The following is a 21639-nucleotide window of genomic DNA, read 5'->3' as shown; positions in this document are numbered from 1 at the left end:
TACCACATTTTGTTGGCTTATGTTAGAGTGCCACCCGTATCAGTTGGAGCTGCAAAGATCCGAGGGAGGCTTCAATAATTACGGGATGTGCAGCGTTTTTGCAGTAGCCGCGCGTCTATCTATCTTCATGCATTTCTGGAAGCCTAGTTAGCAATGAGACGATAACCACCTTTAAAGCCTGACGCGGGTTTTCAATTTTGCGCCTAATCTCCACTGGCTCAGTTGATGAGCGCGAAAGCTAAATAACTAATTCCGACAATCATTTTGAAAAATTTTAACTTGAGTTTCGCAACCACCTGCTTTGCAATATGAGCCTCATACACTCGAGTCCAGCATTAAGCAAGAGCCTTAAATTTTCCCTTTGTCGATTTCAGAGTATGGAGAAAGCCGTGCGGATAATTTCCCAACTGTGATCGCTCCGCAGCTTGTTGCTACGTGAATTAACGCTAATACCCTAAGGCCACAGCACAAATATTTTTTGCACGAATTTCTCGCTTCAGGTAATACAGGAAGCACAATATATTTGTAAGTGTTGTTATGGCGCAGCAGTTTTGCTGGAGCAGCTGAATAATTTGCTTCCTGTATTATTTCAGGCGGGATGACAGCTAGGGATGAAGAGTCAGTCTTTGCATGCTTTTTTTGCTTTCTTTTGAGTGCAGTGACAACCAAATGGTTGCTCGATGAGGTCGCTTGCTGATCGAAAATACTGATACTATGTATACGAGGATGGGATAGTATGCAGCCCTTCACTACGCAGTGCAGAGTTGCTGCTGTTGCTACAGCAATGGTTAACGAGCCTTCATCAGCGCGCTGAGCTGCATAGCTCCCTTATTAAAGGGGTCTAGAATCCTTCTAGAACAAAAAAAAAAATGTCTAGTCGCAGTGTGTGGCCATAAACCAATAGATTTTCTATAAACTGTATATACGATTCGTATTGCCGATATCTCGTCTGTAGGGTTTGTCAATAGAAGTATACAGTATTTATTGACAAAAGTCTATGAACAGTGTGTAGATTGCTGTAAAGAAATTTTTGTAAGGCAGGAAGGCTTGCCAAAGAGACTTGGCCGTCTCGTGCTACGCCGTGAAGCGACCTCGTCGCGCCACCGGTTGTGACCGTGCCAACGAAAGGCCTCTGGCCACGTGCTACGAAGAGCTCTGAGCGCCGAGCTACAGTGGGTACTCGGGGCATCTAACCCGTGTCGCACCGCCGGGCCTTCATCACTGCGCCTCAAATTCATTCGGTCTGAACGTCGCTCTTTGCGGGCTCACTAATAGCGCGACCTCTGCTAATCAACGGCACGCAGGGAAGCCAGCGGGAACACGCGCGTCTGTACAAGGAGTACACCGGGCCAGCCTGCGTTGCTGGTCTGAGATAACCTAACCTAACCTAACCTGAGCTAACCTAACGTAACCTGACCTGACGTGACCTAACCTAACCTAACCGAGTTCCTGATGCTTCCCTGATTGCAGGTGCTCCATCATAATGGGGATGCAGCAACAAAACACAAGATACTTACAGTGCACTTTTATACTTTCCTGGAAGCTGGCGAATAAATCTGAAAAAAGACTTTCTTTTCACAGCATGCGTGAAGAAGAGAATGGTAAAGCATTGTAGCGTACTTGTCTCTACCCACGCTGTCATAAATTAAAGTCAAACATTACATTAGCTAAGGAAGATCACTACAGGATGTGTCAGCAGTAACCATGCATACAAAACAAATCTTCATTTCCCCATTTGCCTGCACTCTGCTTTTTTTCCCTATGTGTGTATTCTGAAGACTACCTGTAGAGACATTTCAAGTATGCCTGACAAGAGACGACCAATATTCGATACGGCTTCGAGAACATTCCTAGGTGCTGTTTCGAAAACTTGGGTGCGGTGGTGTGACACTGTTAAGCCGCCCGTTAAACTTCAACCACTGCGGGCAGTCGGCGCTCATGGCTCCGCGTAGCGTGTCTCTCTTGGCGCGGTGCCGAGGCTAACGCCGCTGCGTGTGTTTCGCCGCGTTCCATTGCCCCTTCCTCCCAGCCGGGAACCAACATCATCAGCATCAACTTCTTCCGACTGTTCCGCGTCATGCGCCTCGTCAAGCTCCTCAGCAAAGGCGAAGGCATCCGAACCTTGCTCTGGACCTTCATCAAGTCCTTCCAGGTGCGGCTGCCTTTTTTTTCTCCACCAGTGAACTCCAGGAACCCGCGTCTTTCGGGCCAGCAGCAGAACGCTGTAACCACTGAGCTACCGCGGTCGCTCAGTGGTTACTGCGTTTGGCTACTGACCCGAAAGACACGGGTTCGATCCCGGCCACGGCGGTCGAATTTCTATGGAGGCGAAATTCTAGAGGCCCGTGTACTGTGCGATGTCAGTGCACGTTAAAGAACCCCAGGTGGTCGAAATTTCCGGAGCCCTTCACTACGGCGTCCCTCATAGCCTGAGTCGCTTTGGGACGTTAAACTCCCATAAATAAAATCAATGTTCTTTCCTATAAAATAACTGCATGACAACAGTTGTGCAGGATGTGTCAGCAAACTTGTGCCGAGCTTTAAAAAATGCCGTCGCATTCTACCGAAGTTCTGTAGTTACGGAGGATTATACTCGAGTGACTTTACAGCAAGAAACTCAGGTGGGCATTTCTCTACTTGTTCTGCTGCCTTTACACTGAAAATTTGTCGTCAAAAATCACGATTGCAAAATAGCTAATTTTTTTTTTAGTGCTCAATTAGAAGGATTTAAATATATGCTAAGTGGTCAAAGGACTGTGTGTGTAGTCTCTGCAGTGGTCTGATCTTTGTGTAGTACACGTCGTCTTTCAGAGCTTCGCACATGTTGGTGGGCACATCGTGTATACTATACAGTACCCATTTTAGCCAATAGGGCAGACGCTTAAAAAAAAAGAAAACGCGATGCCCTCTAATTAGAATAATTAATCTTCAGTAGGCCAGGATATATTTGCATGGTCAGTAACACATGTTTCATTAGTTTTCGTCAGAGTAGGTTTGATGTGGTTGCCCTTTTTTAAACCTGAGAACACAGAAAGCAGTGCATTGAAATATCTCTCAGGCGAGTAGGGGCCGGCGCACCAAGATGGCATCGCCCTCAAACACGCTCTGGTACACAAAGTCTGTGTGTAAGGCGAGCGGCCAGTTAGTGAGTTGGTTCCGCCATGAGCGCTCACAGTTCTTTTTGTCCGAGACGTGACATGGCAGCGACGAGGACCGCTTAAATAGCACATCGCTCTTTTGTTGTCTGTAGTTACTCCTGCCCTCTTCACATACGTTTTCATATGGTGTGACAACCCGTGAGTAGTGAAAGAAAATTAGTCTGCTCCCCCCCCAATAAAAAACGTTTGAAATGCGCTCGTGGGCACCACAGACACAATCAACTTTGAGTCATGCAAATGGGGCGGCGCGTGGCAATTGGCGTCGTCACCTGTCACTTCCGCCCATCCCCTCACAAAAATGGTCTATAGACAGTCTATAGACTTCTTATTGACTCTATTGACTTCCTATAGATATTGCTTTTTGTCTATTCAAACTCTATAGACTGTATTTAGACAAAAGTCTACGAAAAGTGTATGGCCATAAATCTATAGATTGTCTATAGACTGTCTATGGCGTTTGTATTGCATATAGACTTTTGTCTATTGACAGTCTATAGACTTTCTAGAGAGAAGTCTATAGACACTCTATAGACTCGGCATGCAGTCCACTGGGTACAGTGCCTACAGTGGAGTTCGGGAGGGGGCATAGGAGTGGATGCCTCTGAAAGGCTCGCATACACCGTGTACACTTGTGAAAGAGGCTCATTGCTTATTTATTTATTTTATTGCCAAATACTGTTAGCCCTTGCGGGTTGTTACAGGGTGGGAATGGTATAATCACTCAGCACAACACAGTTCCAGCTCTTTTACAAAAGTTTCAAGTCAACAAGTTTTGTTGAATACGTGTTGGTCATGGTTATTCCATTCTATAATTGTTTTAGGCAGAAATGAAAACTTATAGACATCAACTCTCGGCATGTATGACATAACTGCAAAGGGATGGTTAGTACGCGATGACAGTGTTCCGGGTGGTAGGAAGTACAAGCTGGAATCCAGATTGAACATATTATGATAAAGCTCATACAAAGACTTCAGCCTAGTAATTTTTCTGCGAATAGCCAATGTTGGTAACTGTGCTCGCAAAAGAAGTTCTGATACGGTCTGCGTTCTTTGGTAAGACGAAAATATAAACCTTACTGCCAATCATCGAACACGTTCAAACTTTTCTACAAGATATTGCTGATTAGGATCCCAAATTATGCTTGCGTATTCCAGAGTTGGTCTCCTCATTCTGTTCCTCTTGGCGAGCTAACATTTATTTTTAAGCGCTGCCATTTTCTGTCCCCAGACGGGCTTCCTTCGAACCTTAGAATGAATCTTCTTCTGTGCAGGCCCTTCCCTACGTCGCCCTTCTCATTGTGATGCTGTTCTTCATCTATGCAGTTATTGGAATGCAGGTAAGCGGAGGGTTTTACTGTTTCATGCTTTCTGGTGAGATGGTGAAATGAATGTTCGGGCTGTTTGTAGCTCGTAATAGATGAAACAGCGCAAGAAAGACGGGAGCTTATGTCGTCCTCGTATCTATTCTGTGCTGTTCCTGCAAGCAATTCCTAGAATCAAGCCTCGGTGGTATCGTTCGTGCCTTTCAGTTACATTTAGTACAGCATCGGAGCTCGGAGAGGATTTCCTCGTTGTAGCCACGTTTGCATGAATCCGGCACAAGCCGACTGAAGTCCACTTTTAGAAGAAAAGTGGAAAAACATTGAAGAAGATAGTATAGGATGAATCGAAGCTTTCGTTTTCAATATGCGTTCTTTCTCTCGAAAAATCGACTCAAGCCGCACTCTCACACTCGTGTAAACACGCCGGATGTCTCCGCACCCGCCGTGGTGCCTATGTGGTTACGGCACTCGGCTGCTGACCCGAAAGACGCGGGTTCGATCCCGGCCGTGGCGGCCGAATTTCGATGGAGGCGAAATTCTCGGGGCCCGTGTGCTGTGCGATGTCAGTGCACGTTAAAGAACCCTAGGGGGCCGAAATTTCCGCAGCCCTTCACTGCGGCGTATCTCATAGTCACGTTGGGACGTTAAACCCCATAAACCAAACCAAACCGATGGCTGCGTTGTGTTGTAAAAACCTGAGCCAAATAGTACATTCTACGCGCAGCTGAGAACCCATAATCACGTTGTAGAGTTGGCGAGCCTTCCCGGCGACTTTTTCATGCTCGCACCCTACTCCGTCACTTGCACCTGCGTATGCAAGTTGACCGGTGGCTATTGGATAGATTATTTCATATGACTGGCAGCTACAACGGCCGCGGCCAATAAGCAGTTGTAAGAAAAGAACAGTTGCGCAACCTAGACGAACACAAGAGAGGACCACACAGGACTAGCGCTAGTCCTGTGTGGTCCTCTCTTGTGTTCGTCTTCGTTGCGCTACTGTTCTTTTCTTACAACGTGCACCATCTAGCCCAACAAAAAGTACTTCTAAACCAATAAGCAGCTCCGGCGGGTCAGGAGACTCCGCCCCCGGAGATGGAGGCCGGCGGAAGAGCGCCGACTTTTCAACATGCAAAAACCGACGAGAGGAGAGAGGAAAGCACGAAGACGCTGGAATTCAAATTTTGACTACAAAATTACGACTTACTTAGGTTCTACAACTTAGGTTCTACAAAGCGCATTATAGAAATTATTGCTGCACAATATTCGTGAAGCGGTATGCATTAAAGGTAAACTAAATAGGAATCTGAACTCATCTTTTTACCGCCGATCTCGATCTACACGGTCCGAGCATTCTTAGAAACTTCTAATTATTGTCCTGTGCGGCCGATTTCCTTAATTTGAATCGGATTAAACGTCCCAACTCCAGCCTTTGTTGTAACTCGCCGCTGACGGTAGATGCAACCTTTCAGCCAGTCCCGTGGCGGCTTGCCGCTCTGCCATCGGTGGAGTAGCGGTGGGCGAAAGCAAAGAGTCCGCGCGTATTTTTATTTCTGTGGGCCTAATTTGCAGCTGTATAGCCTCTGACTGGATCGATTTATTCACGGAAGCCTAAAAAACAAAATACAAGTGAAAGCGAAGCCGCCACGCGAATGCCTGACAGGCACTCCACGCGTTACTTGACTCTTCCTATCAGCGGCGAGTTCAAAGGAAGGCATGAGCCGGAATGTTCAATCCGATTTAAATTATGAAAATCGGCCGCGTAGGACACTAGTTCGAAGTGTCTAAGAATGCTCGGAACGTGTAGATCGAGTTCCCGCGGTAAAAAAGACGAGTTCCGATTCTTCTTTAGTGCACCTTTAAAGGGACGCTGCATAAGGTTTAGGAATCAACGAGCTTCAGAATGTCGAATGTGTTAAACTTGCAGGTAAAGCATGCGAAGTCTTTTTGGGCTAGCACTTGAAATAGGGAAGTAATCGCCGATGAAAATCTGGACGGCCTTCAAGCTTCTCCGCAGCGCACAACGCACAGTGGGGGGCGCATGATGGCGTTATCGACGGTATTGGTACATTTCCAGCGTACAAAACGCCTGCTTTGCAGGAAAAAAACCAGCGCCACCGAAGGAAAACCCTGCCGAGAGTTGTTTGGCAGCGTCTAAGGAGACAGGGCAGGGTGTGGCTGACGACAGCAGTAATTTGAAATCTTACCTTCCGTGACGTCACGCTGAATTTTCCTGCACTCCTCCGGTGCATTGAAGAGAAGCGTAAAATTCAATCGTCGATTACGTCACTATTTTAAATGGTAGTGCAAAAATACTTGGCACACTTTATCTACGGCCGATGTAATTTGAATCCTTGAATATCGCGAAATTCTCAAAAAAAGTGCTGCAGTTGCCCTTTAAGATCCCAGGCATGATGCAACTTTATTAGAGCCGCTTTCACAGCCCATTTTAAGAGAACAATAACTGAAGGAATGGAATGGGACTGCAGGATGAAAACGCAGGGGAAACTTTTTTCTAGAAATTTAGTTCTCGTGCTGAAGTTGGGTTGGAGAGAAGCATCACGTCATCTCCCCTTTGAGGGCAGCGATGGAACTGCTGGTGGACCTGCGCGGTATCCCGAACATGCCCTTTTTTGCCATGTTGATGCATAGAACTGTGTCGTTGTTATTAGATACAGCGCGGAGACCCACTTAACCAAGTACGAGCCCTTAACCTATGATGCCAATGGAGAAACGATGCTTCGCTAGTGGACAGCGAGGATGTCGATCCTCCCAGTCTGCACAGGCGTCTAAGGTGCAAGGACAAATGGCTCAAAACGCACAAGTGCGCTGATATAATGATTTGATTTGATTTATTAGGGTTTAACTTCCCAAAGCGACTCAGGCTATGAGGGATGCCGTAGTGAAGGGCTTCCGGAAATTTCGACCACCTGGCGCTCTTGTAATGGTGTCATTGCGTCACTACCCCCTTGGCTTCCGCACATTGTTAATTTTTTCCTTTCCAGTGTAACTTTTACTTTTAACCAAATTGAGAAAATAGAATTCAATGTATTTTATCGTTTGTGTGGGTGTGTGTCTGTTTGTGTGTGTGCGCGCGCGCGCGTGTGTGTGCGTGCGTGCGCGTTCGTGCGCGTGCGTGTGTGTGTATGTGTGCGTGCGTGTATGTGTGCGTACGTGTGTGCGTGCGTGCGTGTGTGCTTGCGTGCGTGTGTGTGCGCGCGCGTGTGCGTCTGCGTGGGTGCGTGTGTGTGCGTGTGTGTGAAAGAGAGAGAGAGAGCCACAAAATCTAATTTTATTTATTTACTTGGTCATACTGTTAACCCTCCAATGAGGGTCGTTACAGGAGGGAACATAAACAAATACATATCATAAGCACTTCAATGAGCAATCATGAATTAGAAGTCAAAATTTATACATCATTTCTCGAAACATTTCAACACCTACCTCAGATTGCTGCAAGTTGGCACTCTCCACAACATCACTTGGCAGTTTGTTCCACATTTCAATTACATCAGGCAAAAAGGAATACCGGTACTCATCCGTACGTGTGTTAATAGGTTGTAGTAAACTCTTGTTACGTGCCGTATTCGGACTTGGGAGCAATTGGTATGCAGAGAGCCTACATTGAGGCAAATGGCCTGAAGCGAGAAATGATCTAAAAAAGAAGTGGCTTCTGGTGCGATTCGTCATTAAAGAGATCCTGGACACAAACTAAAGCTGGTCAGTATAGATGAGCTCTCTCTGATGATCACCAAAACGGGGCTCATACGACGTTTTACGGCGCCATGAATCATTTTGATTCCGAATATGTTTTTCTCCGTAAAATGAATACCCAAGCCTAAAACAAATGTCAGTGGTTAGTCAGGCATTCGTCTTTCGAAAGCTTCTGTGCGTACCTGTACATGCCGTTCGGAAAAAATGGGTTTTCAGGCATACGTCTCTTGTTTTTTTTTTGTTTTTGGCTGCTTCGGCGCAGTAAAATTGCTGAGCTGACGTGCATCTCGAAGACAGCAACTGAGACACTGCCGTCAGGCGGCGGCCGCTCGGGATATGGAGCGGCCGTAGCCAGGCTCTAACCGCCGGCGGCTGTTTTCGAATGGAATGCGCGCGAGTCTCGCTGACGCGCACTCTTTTCTCTCTCTCTTGCTCGCAGCTTTTTGGCAAAATTGGTTTGGAGAATGAAGACAGCGCCATCGACCGCAACAACAACTTCCAGACATTTCCGCAAGCCGTGCTGGTCCTGTTCAGGTGAGGGGAGAGCGCCACCAGCTTGCGCGGAGGTGGTCGCTTATAGCATCCTCGATCACCCGCACCGGTGCGCACCAGTGCGCCTTGGTGCGCACCCGCTGTCCTCGATCACCGGAAGCGCACCCTGCCGGGTCACTTTTTCGTTGCCCCGACTCGCACCCGGAAAATCGGCGGTTCGCAAGAGTGCAATCCCGGCAAGCATTGCGTGACGCGTGCTGCGGAGAAGCCGCTTTGTCCGTACATGCACGGTGGCCCATACTATCCTGGTCGTGTCTCCGCACAGTCTCACACGATGGAACAGAGAATATGGATGGTTTCCGCCATTGATAAACTGCTGTAAAGTTCGCCTGATAGCGAAGATGACATGATAATCGACTTGATTTAGCCTAAAGACGGCGATGAACGACCGAAAATTAGTTGATCGGGTCGTCAGGCGCCTCGCCGATACTGGAGTGAGCGTCTGTTTACTGCTCGGCATATACGTATAGCTGTGTGCCATGTGAAATGTGCGAATTATTTGCAGTTCGTGTGAGCGGAAGCGTGTGACCGGTGTTGTGGTTTACGATTAAATGCACGTGCCAGCTAAGAAAGGCACCCTAAGTCGGCGCTGGGGTGCACCTTGGCCTATAGATGTTGACCCTCGCCGGGGCTCCACCGCCGCGGTGCGCAGGGAACCGCGCTGGTTTCGGGGCGCGCCCGGTGATCGAGGATGCTATGAGTTCGTAATGCAGTCTGTCCATCCCAAAGCTGGCACGGCGGGCACGCGTTCCTTGTTGCCGTGGGCGCTATCGAAAGGCGGAGGAGGAGGCGTCCGAAATAATCCTGTGAAAAGAAATTCTCGTGCTGCATAGCGTTAGCACCGTTTTACTGCAGGGTTGCGGGTGGCATTGACGGGAGGGAAAATTCCCATTTACTAGAGTCTTTTGCAGTGAGAGAAGCATGGCGTTCAGTCCGAGGCAGACGCGTCGGCCGTGTGAGCTCAAAGCTGTCGCGGCATGCGCAGAGTAATGGCGAGGAGGAATAGAATCGGTCTGCGTTCTTTTGCACGCTGTCGTGAGTCTGACTGACGTTAACAAAGCAGCAAATAAGCAACTGCAGGAAGTGCCCGAGTGCTCATGTAAAGGATGGATGTCGAGAATGCGAAACAGCCGACAACGCTATCAGATGGGGCCATCCGTAATATCGAGATGAGGCCATCCGTACTCGAAGAGCTGGCGTAGTGCAGCTCTCGCTACAGTAGTGTAGCGAGAGCTACAAGATTCTACAATATTCGCTTGTAGCTGCAAGAGCTGCAAGCGAGAGAACAGATTCTGAATCTCTTACAGGACACGCTTCCGGCGCGAGAGCAGGCGAGTGCTGCTCAGCTGCTGGAGAATGGCTCACTGTGCGGTCAAACGCGATCGCGATAAGGCTGCCGTCTCTGATTCTCCTGCCGCACCGGCAAAAAAAACGGCATTAGGCACTTTTAACTTGCATAATACGTTCTCCCCGCTTAACCGCGGCTGACACAGCTCAAAACACCGGCCCCACCCCATGACCGCGAGCGCTACCGGACGCGCGCCGACCACAGCGGGCCTTGCTCTGAGGGCATTTCATGCTGCAACAACAATAACGCCAGCTAGCAACGAAATGCGCTAAGGAATCGAGGACGTCCTACTCACCAGCATGGTTAAGAGCGAACGTTCGCCCATGCCAGGGCAAGGGGAAACTCCAAGGCCGGACGGGACGAGCTGGCGGGAGAATGTTCCCACTACGAGGCCTCGTCTCGCTGGCGGAGAGCAGAGCGTCGTGCCGAAACAACTGTACTCGATCAGTTCCCCAGCCGGAGAGAGCCGTCACCCGCGCGCGCAGCAATCATGCACGCCGTCCGTGGCGCTCGTGTCGCTGCAGCGCCGACGCCCTCCTTTGTTAGTTAAGGTAACTAGCTAGGGAGGGTGCATCCCAGGAAAGCAAACCAAAGGGGACGGCGGGGGCAAGTCCTCGCAAAGGATGCAGCTCATTAGTTTTCACATGGCATTGGAACGAATGCCATTACGCTTGGCCTGTGTAGCACCACGAAAATGGCATTAGAACTTAGGGCATTAGGGGCGATCGTGCCATTTTTTGGGCCGTATGGCGGAGTATAAGGCTTATGAATAACAGAGAATGAATTCTGCCCCGAACACCTGGCCGAAAATGGTTTAGAGAGTTCAGTTGGCAGCATCTATGACCCTTCCTCGATTGTGCTAGCAAGGCCACATAGTCAGTTTTTAGGACAGTTCCCTAGAGCTAGGACTGCGGCGCACCCTATGTGCCACGCAGAGGATCGCCAACGCTATGCGCCTTAAATACGGAAATATGGGCAGCGCAAAAGATAAATACGAGAAAAAGAAAACCAAGCATTTTCCTTGCACCTTGAGTTACGCGTATTTCATCATGCAGAGCGAACAACTAGCCCTACTTAGCGTTCTCTGCGCGTTACTTGGCACACATTGGATAAAAGAAAGGTCCAGCTATGAGTACACTGCAACCAGAAGTTGAGAAATATCCTATTTTTGTCGTATGAAATTGATGTATTGAGAGAAGGGTTCATGTTTGCACCAGTCGTCCTAATGCATGCAGAGGAGCGGGCTTACGCGCCCCGGTCAAATCAAATAAAATCCAAGGTTTTCTTTGCACCCCATACAAAAAAATGCAGGGAACAGGGACAAAAAAGCTTGTCAGAAGACAGCTTGACAGGGCCCCTGGGCCCTTACAAATTGCTGGCGTACAGTGCAACAAAAAGCATCGTTAAGGACTGAAACAACATGACATAATTACCACAATCGAAACGAAATTAGGTACAGAAAAGAACTGCTACAAAGATTTAGTCGTTTTCACCATGAGGAGTGATTGGTTGCAGACACATTTATTCAAAATTTAGCAGATACGCGTTAAGTTCGGCCGGTTTCATGCTCTACACATTTACCTCTTTTGAGATTAACTCATTTAGAAGCCTGCTATACAATTTTCAATGCTGCTCCACCCCTGACCCGTCCTCGAAAACGGAACGAACCATGATTCCTGGTTCCGAAGAGAATACTGCACGTCAGGAGGCCGCTTAAGATTAAACAGCGATAGATATGCCTTATTATTGAATTTCAGGCATGTCTTATATCGCGTTATCAATCGGTAGCTGTATAATTTAATGAACGGTAAAGCGTTGTACACTTGAAAAAGAGGCATTGATGGTGCCTCTTCTGTCACCGCGCTGACGTGTCTTTGAAGTCAGTGCACGACCGTATTTGGCGACCAACCCTTCTGTTCCGTCTGTTTTTTCTTTACTCGTTTCTTTCTAGCGCGGCTGTGAATGGATCGCGCTTATGCGAATGTGAGGGTCCTTCGCCGGACCTACTGCAACCGCGTGCGGCTACGGCATCGAGTGGCATAGAGGGGGGATGGGAACGCACCTTGAGATACTCACCGAGTGGCGTGTGTCGCAGGTCTGCGACGGGCGAGTCGTGGCAGGAGATCATGCTATCGTGCCTGAACACGGAGGATGTCCGCTGCGACAAGGCCTCCGAGGAAGGCGACCAGGCACCCTGCGGCAGCGACGTGGCGCTCATCTACTTCATCTCCTTCTACATCCTCTGCTCCTTCCTGGTGAGGCCCGTTCCCCTTTGGGACACTCACCGTCGGAACATGCTTTTACTGTTGGCTCGTTGCGTGCATTGCAGCAGTGGGGTAAACTAGGCGCAGCACGGATTCGATTGCTGTTTTTTTTTCCCTTCACAGATCATCAACCTTTTTGTTGCTGTCATTATGGATAACTTCGACTACCTGACCCGCGATTGGTCAATCCTGGGACCTCACCACTTGGATGAGTTCGTTCGCCTGTGGTCGGAGTACGACCCGGATGCCAAGTGAGTCCCCCTTTGTTTGCTTATATGGAGGCCTGTAAGGCCAGGATAGTGCCTAACGGCGGCGCCGGCTGGTCGTTGGTACATAGGGGAATGAAGCTCGTTGCGACTGATGCTTGGGCGAGTTGGTATCCCATGTTCAAAAAGAACAGCGCGAAATAGACAAGGACTAAAGGTAAAAACTGTGTTGTCTGTCTGTGTTTATCTTCCCTTAGTCCTTGTCTATTTCGCGCTGTTCTTCTTGAACATTGCGGGACGAATTACACTAGAACTAGCCGCGTAATGTGCTACCACAGAAAACTGCCGCACATAATGCGCAACATAGAGAATACGATGCACAGGCCAGATGTAAAACAAACTCCAAGAAATGAAGACCGGCACACATGGGCGTCCGGAGGGAGGGGGGGGGGGGGCAAAGGGGGGCGGCGGCCCCCGCAGACCCCCCCCCCCCCACCCCAGGAATTTCGGATATGTTTTATGTACCAGCAGAAGGCAACTACACAACTTGATTACCACACTTAGGTGATAGTAACTTTTCGCATATTGCTTATTAGGCTTAATTCTTTGTTCATTAATGAAATTAACGTATGTTTTCCAAGCCTAGCACTAATATCCTGTTTCTTATTTTTGTTTCATGTGCGTAGTTTAGACCACAAATAGTGCCTTTTTGGAGCTGACGAGCTAACCTACCACCTCCCACATCCCCGGCCATCGGGTGCCCCTCCCCCCCCCCAACCCTGCTAGCTGCCGTGCCACTGTGAAGCACCACGTGATGTTGAAGTTGAGCATGCGATGCGTGACCCTGAACTGAACTGCTGTAGGTTTGCGATGAGAAACGTCAAGTGTTTGTGGAGTGGGCGTGATGCCGGCTGCAATGCTACACGGGGCCGACGGCAGACTTCGCCAGACACTCTACGACACACCGGTCGGTGGCCTGGATGTGATTACGTAGTACTATGGGGCAATAATATCAGGTTTAGCCTCATAATTCCCAACATCACAAAATGCATCACAGGACAAACACGTCCGAAAGCAGCCTGTAAGTTTACGCGGTTAGTACTGCACAGCGTTAATATTGCGTAATCTTTTTTCACCAAATCCTACCTTTAACATTTCCATCTGGTTAGATCGTCTAAGATATACAACTAGTACATGTAAGGAAAACGGCAGTTTAATGCGGCCCTGATGTAGAAAGCACTGCAGAGGCCCAGGGTGGCTTGGTATGAAACGCATTTGAATGTACTGCTATAGAATGAGCTAGAATCTAGCGCTCACAGCGAGACATAATTTGTAGACTGCTTGTTGAAACTTTTTGATGTCACTTGGTAACATACTGGTGGATCGTAGTACGTGTCCCGACAAGAGGTGATTTTTCGCCTTAAGTACTTAAGGCGAAAAATCACCTCTTCATGTCGAAGACGTCTTCGACATGATATTAACTTCAGGTAAAGTCCTTTGAAACGCTTTCATGGCTGTTTGCTCTTCTCTTTATACGGTGACCATTACAGAACAGTAATCATTTTTCAGTGCGACTGAATAGCGAGACGGACAAGAGGGGAGCGCAGGGCGAACACTGAGCTTTTTACTGCGGTTCATTACTGTTTACTTTTTACTGAGCCTTTTTACTGCGGTTTTAGTGCGCGCGTATGCGCGGCTTGTGGAGCGGGGCGTCTACAGCAAGGAGGTTGATCTACAGCCAGTTTGCCGCGCTAATCTGCGCATGCGTGAGCGCAGCGGGGCTAGATTCCCGCGCTAATCTGCGCATGCGCGCGCGCAGCGGGGCTAGATTTCCGCGCTAATCTGCGCATGCGCGAGCGCAGCGGGGCTAGATTTCCGCGCTAATCTGCGCATGCGCGCGCGCAGCGGGGCTAGATTTTACCGCGCGCTATCACGTGGCGTGATCACGGGGGACAAACTTTATTTTTTTACTGTATGTTTACGTGTTAAAACTATTCTTCAAGGCTGTCGCCGGACGCTCCCTCAGTTTTTTTTCCGCCGTGACAATGTGCCACGCTGAGTGTTCAGAACACAGGGACGCCATGAGTACTAGCCCAGTTGCGTCACGCGAACTCTGCGCAAAAAATACCACAAACAGACGTCACCGAATATTGTTCTGCACTGTGGTAACAGTGCAGAACTGTGGTAACAGTGCAGAGAGTTCTTTTAAGGCGAAAGCCTTTTATGCTTCAAGAGTGGCGTAGGCAAAGTGTGTGACCCTCTCACCAGTCCTTCATAGCCATCCAACAAGCCAATTCGTATTCCAATTCAACAAGCCAAACATAATCCACAATCGAATCCATAATCCAATACGCCACGAATTGTCAATGAAGAAAAATAAGAAAATTTCGGTCCAGGTGGGAATCAAGCCCGGGCCCGTGGCGCGCGAGACGGGCCCGGAAATCAAACCCGCTAAGCTACCAAATGCTTTAAGTACATGCATACTATTCCGCGATGTAGACACATTCTCATGTCTTCGTACACTGCACTCCACCAGCACATCAAAATTGCTGGAGACATACATATGCGTCAAAAATCGGCAAACATTCAGGCCGCCCCTCGAACCAAGGCGCACTACTCACTGAACTGCGACTTAGATGAGCGAGGTGGTTCTGCGTGTCGATCCATCATGCGGCTCTTTCACATGCTAAAAACATTTTCAGCTGAATAAAGGCGCATCTAGTGAATGCAGGGTTGTCTTGGAAGCGTAAATGGGTAATTATGTGCGCATGAATTACAGATGTCACGATTTACCGAGTACAAAAGTACTTTTCTGGTAAATTTACTTCTTGCTTGGCGTGTCGTAGCGCCATCACGCGGCGCCTACTGAAAACCTCCTCGCAATATACGACGGTGGCACAGCAGATGGAGCCACAACGCCAGCTCAAACGCTTTCTCATTACCCACGTAAGTGCCTCCTATAATTTTTGTCGGCTGGGCGTGAGAAGGCCTATTATCTAGGCTAGTGGCAGGAGTTACCGTTGCGAGCTATATTTTGGTCAAATGTTTTCTTTTTGAGGGGAATCCCCCTAAAAGCTATATTTTACAAGTCGCGCGACCTAATAAAGCGCAGGCTCACTCCTACTTTATGTGCCTTAGATCACAACGTGTCGCTTCCCAATCTGCAGCGCATTTCCTTTAGCCAGCCGTGCGCTTCGTCTCGCGGCACAGTTGCTGTTTAAGCAACGTCTGAATGCATATTGGCGTACGGACGGCGAAGCGGCACCTTGCGCCAGTTACGAAGAGAAAGGCCCGCGAGAAACTTGTGCAGCGGCCGTGCACAAAGCGTTTGTCATGGAGGAAGGAAAGAACTTCCTCCATGGAGTTTGTCTCCACAGCAGGCTACGCACCGTGGCGTAACGGAGGACTGCTGTTTCATCACGCGCTCGCACATCCCGCAAACTTTCGCTCGCGACTGTAAATTCCTGTTCGATAGCTAAGTACCTTATGCGAAATGGCACTGGCATGCGTTTTCACTTCATCTAACTAGACCGAAGCAACATGGCCTACGATGCGCTCTAAGCAGCTACAACGCGCGAGCGCTTTTTTTTTTGTTGATCCTTCCAAAATGTTTCCTTATGTTCCGTCCACACTCACGGCGCTCGTCCTGTAGGTTTCTAAGTCCTAGTTACGACAGGAAGCCATGTTGGCTTGGCAAACTCCGACGTGCGTGGAAGTGCACTTGGAGAAGGCGCGTGGGGTTCATTTCTGCACCTGGACATTACCATCTCCACCACACCTCAGTAAACGCCGCATCGTTTCACGCGGCTGCTGTCTTCTGTTCTCCCCAGGGGGCGCATCAAGCACCTGGACGTGGTGACGCTTCTGCGCAAGATCCAGCCTCCTCTGGGATTCGGCAAGCTGTGCCCCCACCGGGTCGCCTGCAAGGTCGGCATCTGCACCTTCCGCACTGTGCTTCAAGACATGGATTTTGTTAGAGCCTACTGGGTGTAAAGGGAGCACAGTTAGGTTTAAGGAGTCTGTCTACATCAGCGTCACCGCCGCGTAGCTATAGCTGTAAATTCCCTTTTGCGTTCTTTGCATAACGTATTAACATTCTCTGTTTTTTAACTGTTTTCGTTCTGTTTGTAGACAGGTGATTCGTTGCATGTTTTGATAAGCATCCAGGTCTTCACAAAGTGCAGGTTTCGTGCTAGTCGATTTTCTTCTCGATTTTTGGAGCATTGTGTTAATACTTTTGGGCAGTTCCTGTTCATGCGTAAACAAAGTTTCATGAACTGTGGGCGCATTCAAGGTAGAAATAATTGAAAACTGAGCATTGTATCCAAATTTAACAGCTTGAATTGATATGACAAGCTTTCAGTCTTAAAAAATACATGTTTTTGTTGTTTTCTTCCTCTCTTTTATTTCTCTTCACACGTCAGAATCCTTCCCAGCGCACTTTTTTTGGTTTCTACATTTTTCACAAATGCTGCTACACTGTAAGCGCAAACATCACCTAAAAAAAAGCTCGGTTGTTTAGACTCTCCTCTCATGTTCGCATTTTAAAAGCAAAATTTGTCCCTTTGCATCTGGTTCCCTGAAATGATGCGAAGAAAGTAACGAACTGAAAGAGTAAAATACCGTGCGCAAGTCGTCAGAATGAAATGAGGACATACTCCAGACCAACGGTGACGATAAACTCCTTCATTAGAGGCAACATAAAGTATATATGTGGGCGAAAAATGGCAGAACTAAAAATAAAAAAAGGAAACTCAAAATCACGAAATAAATCGCCCGTGCATTTAGTTCTTTAGTTATTAGACGGCGGCAACGTTGCAGCATGATCAGGCATGCAGGCACTACTGGTGGCTAGTGTGTTTTACTTGTGTAAAATATCTCCGCCACGGGAGGGTGTGGACTTAGCGCTAGTAGACAAAATGGAACACTGCAATAAAGAGAAAGCTATAGTAAAATCCTGCTTGCATGTAGATAAGAAATCGGGCTGGGTGACGGAATACAGCTGTGTATATATAGGCTGGGGTAATTCGTGTTTCGCGCAGGTGTTTGTTCTTATCCATGCCTGCACTGCTTTCATTCCTACCGACAGAAACTCGTATCGATGAACATGCCACTCAACAGCGACGGCACAGTCATGTTCAACGCCACTTTGTTTGCTGTAGTTCGCACATCGCTCAAGATTAAAACCGACGGTAAGTCCCCTGGGTCTCCTTGCAAGTATCACACTTTTTGCTTAGAGCTTTGCAACTGTTCTCTGAAATGAGCTGTGCCGCATGGTGCGATTGAAGCATAGCTGTGGGTTTGCTAACCTTGGGGCCAAGCGGAGAAGTAAAGCGGCAAAAAAAAAAGGCGAACGCCAACTGAGGTGCATGCATAGAAAATGGCTTGGTCCCGCCTATGGACAGGCTAAAGCGTCGAGCAGCCCATTTTATTTGCTGTGCTTGATAACTTCGTAGTTAAAGCGCGAAATGAGCATTGCACTCATATGCATGGATACACGTGTATAACTAATTCTTTACACGCAGAGTGTACCGGGCTACCCTCTCTATCAGGATATCGCCAGTCAAGCTTTATTGCGGTGTTGTTCACACCGGGTTGCGATGGTTTTCCTTAGCTCCTTGTGTCCCCACTTACGTGTGTTTTTTTTTCTCACACGGGGATAAAAACTAAGTTTCACAGATTTTTTTTTAATTAGGAGCTGAGAGGCACGTGTATTCCACCTCTGCACACAAGTTATGCCGCTAAGTGTACACTAAGTAAGCTGCTTACCTTCACCGTCAGGCAAACTACCGTCAGTTTGGTAGAATTCTGCCGGCACGCGTGCGTCGCGATATATTAGCTTCCACCATAATTCACCATAATTCGCGTAGTTGGGGATTCAAGGCGGTGACGATCGGTGCGAACTCCTCCCGGCGTGACGGGGAGTTTCCTGTGGCAATGATGTAGAGCGACCGGTGAAGTTAGCATCTGTTTCGCTGTCACTTTCGACTGTCGAAATGGAAGACACGCCCGATGCGAAAAAAGCGTCATACTAGGGAGGAATTCGCGTCGACTGCCGCCGCCTTCCATGCGGAGTTACGTGAAATCAGTGGTTGGCTGGTTTTGTGAGATTTAAAGTTCCAAAGCAACTCAGGACCCCGTAGTGAAAGGCTCTGGATAATTTCTCGCCACCTGGGGCCTCTTTAACGTGCACTGACCTAGCACAGTGCACAGGCGTCTAGCGTTTTTTGATTGGTCATTTCCATCAATATGGTGGAGGAAGGGAGACAAATATCTGTGCACAGAGCTTGACAAAGGCCCCACTCCTCCAAAGGCAAACAGCACTAAGAGATCACAGCGACCAATAAGTAGCAAGCGCATCGAAGTCATAGATCAAGACGCAGCAATTTCATAGTTTTCAGATATACATCATTCAAGCATATGTTGAAAAAGAGAGTAATGTGACAGCGAAAACATATGCATCATTAACTGTGCATCAGTTGTACATACATCAAGACATAAAAGTAAAACTAGGGCATTATAAAATATAATCTTTTTTATTACGAAGGGAGGAAAACATTTAGATGCCTAATATCAAAATTTTGATTCAGAAGATAGTTCAGGAGAGATGGTATGTGGTATTTCAAAAGTTGTTTTGCGCAATTGGGGCTGGCGCGTTAAGCGTTTCTTTCCAGCGTAATGTGTTTCGCCCATAGGCTGTTTGTTTGCTTTATACTTGGCTAATGTTGACATGAAAATAATTATGCTGTTGTTTTCCAGGAATCAAACGGTTACATTGCTGGTAACTGTGTGTACCATTGACTTCAAAAGTTTCAGGCGTAATTCTCAGGACTAAGGGTGTTATCGGATTATTGTAGGCAGGTACTTGAAAATAAGGTAGAGCAAAAAAAAAAAAGACGACCGCAGGAGGAAGACACCGCAAACAGGAACGCTTCCTCCTGTGGTCGTCTTTTTTTGCGCTACATTTTTATTGAAGTATGTGCCACAAATTAGCCCAGGAACAAGTTTTATTGGGTCATACGCAGACCGGGTTATAATACGAACTGCCTTGTTTTCAAGCGGACACAGCTTTATCTAATTGCTCAATGTGGTAGTGCCGCTAACAAGAACACAGTGGTTTATATAAGACAGAGAAAGAATTGTACAGAAGCAACACAACTTTGTCGAGGAGGTAGTCTCTATGGCGGCAAAAAATGCCTATAACGGTTCCTAGTTTAGAAGCGGTGTAATCGACGTGGGCATCCAAAGACAAGGTTTTTGTAAATAGTAAGCCTAGTGAATTGAAATGAGATACTATTTAAATTGAACATTATTGAAAGCGAGTGTTATGTTTTGTGGAACTTTTCTAGATTGGGTGCGAAAAATGATAGTTTTAGTTTTTTGTTTCACTAATTACTCACTCGTCTGCCCTTTCCCAGTTGCCGATTTTTTTAGTACGTCTTTTCCGATGACAAGAAGGTCTGTGGACGTGTCTGTTTAGTGTAATATAGTTGTGTCGTCTGAGTATATTGCGAACTCGGCTCGGGGGTTGATTTCTCCACTGTCATTTCGATATAAACTGAATGAAAGTGGACCCATGAACTGCCTAGACAAACTCCCGAGTTAATTGGTATTGGGCGTGCTGGTTGATTGTTATCCTCACGTTCTGAAAACAATGACCAAGGTAGGACTGCAGTAACTCTAAAGGCGGGCCATATATACCATAACACTGTAATTTTCTCAATAAGAATATTACGATTGATTGAATCAAATGCCTCCATCGAACTGTGACCTCCGCGGCGTTGAAGAAATCTACCAAACGGAGTAGAGTAGAAATTTGTCCACCTCTATACTTGGAATGTGAACATTCGCGCTAGCTGCAGTAGCTAAAAAGTTACTTATTATACAGGCAACCAGGTGCCTGACGGTGATAATCTCACTTTTCGTCGCCCTGGCGGTTTTGTTCCTCTGCGGAAGAACGTAGCTCTCAGCACGAAATTTTAAGAAATCCGTAAAGGTTAACTTTGATCGCCCTGTATACGTGGTTGCGGCACAGTCGGAGATAGATAGGGGAGAAATCAATGAACGGTACTTGGCAATTGCTGAGGCGTTGTATGTTCCTTCCATCCACTACAATTCCCGTGTGCACGTCCGGCAGGGAATATTGACACTGCCAATGAAGAACTGAGAGCCATCATCAAGAAGATCTGGAAGAGGACCAGCCCCAAACTACTCGACCAAGTGGTGCCGCCCGCAGGTGGGTGCTTCGCGCTTCATGTGCGCTGATCACTCGCTGACACTGCGAGTGAACGACGGGACGAATGAATGAATGAATGAATGAATGAATGAATGAATGAATGAATGAATGAATGAATGAATGAATGAATGTCTACCTTCCTCCACGTTACGCCCTCGCAGCTAACACCTGCTCTTTGGAGGGGCCTTGTTCACCTTCTTGCGGAAGCATACTCTTATTTATTTATTGTTCCTCAAAAGTCCCTTTCGGGACATTACATGAGGGGTGGGGATAACACGTCAAAACTATTATACATTAATACAAAATGGACAAATATTACATTGATGAATAGGCTTCCTCGATAGTGGTCTTGAACAGTCGTTGATTCGTGATGGTGGCCACTTCAGCAGAGAGGTCATTCCAGTCACGGGCAGTCTTTAAGAAAAACGATTGCTGGAATGTTGTGGTATGTGCACGTTCAGGGTAAACTGCGTTCGGGTGGTTATGGCGGGAAATTCGATGCACATGTGGAATTAATCGGTTGGCTTCTGGAATGTTGTGAAAGAACTTGTCCAATAAGCAGAGACGTGGTGCGTTACGACGGGTGACTAGCGTAGGTAACTGCAATCGTGATTTCAGCCCTGAGATGCTGGTATGATAGGAGTAGTCAGATGAGATGAGCCTGGGGCCACGATTCTGAACTGACTCAATGATATTAATTAGGTTAGTCTGATGGGGACCCCCGACAGAATTAGCATATTCAAGTTTCGGTCTGACGAAAGTCTTGTAGGCATATGTCCAGTGCATTCCTCGTTTGTAGCGAGCACGCAGCTACAAATGGTGTTCTAGCTAGCTGCACATTT

General features: G+C 47.6%; 1 protein-coding gene across 10 annotated transcripts in view; it reads left to right on the top strand.

Moving 5' to 3' along the window:
• Positions 1-21639, top strand: part of LOC149337784 (muscle calcium channel subunit alpha-1-like) — a 615266-nt gene that overhangs the window by 543032 nt on the left and 50595 nt on the right. For all 10 annotated transcript variants that reach the window (XM_089553522.1, XM_089553521.1, XM_089553520.1 and 7 more), the window contains exons 33-40: positions 2030-2152; positions 4430-4495; positions 8631-8725; positions 12187-12346; positions 12479-12606; positions 16392-16488; positions 17651-17753; positions 20699-20797. In XM_089553522.1, the coding sequence (XP_089409648.1) occupies positions 2030-2152; positions 4430-4495; positions 8631-8725; positions 12187-12346; positions 12479-12606; positions 16392-16488; positions 17651-17753; positions 20699-20797 (871 nt within the window). The remainder of the gene's footprint in view (positions 1-2029; positions 2153-4429; positions 4496-8630; positions 8726-12186; positions 12347-12478; positions 12607-16391; positions 16489-17650; positions 17754-20698; positions 20798-21639) is intronic.

Source organism: Amblyomma mixtum, chromosome 7 (genome assembly GCF_055824585.1).
Source record: "Amblyomma mixtum isolate Tamu chromosome 7, ASM5582458v1, whole genome shotgun sequence".
Classification (NCBI taxonomy): domain Eukaryota; kingdom Metazoa; phylum Arthropoda; class Arachnida; order Ixodida; family Ixodidae; genus Amblyomma; species Amblyomma mixtum.
This window is presented reverse-complemented; position numbering and strand designations above follow the sequence as displayed.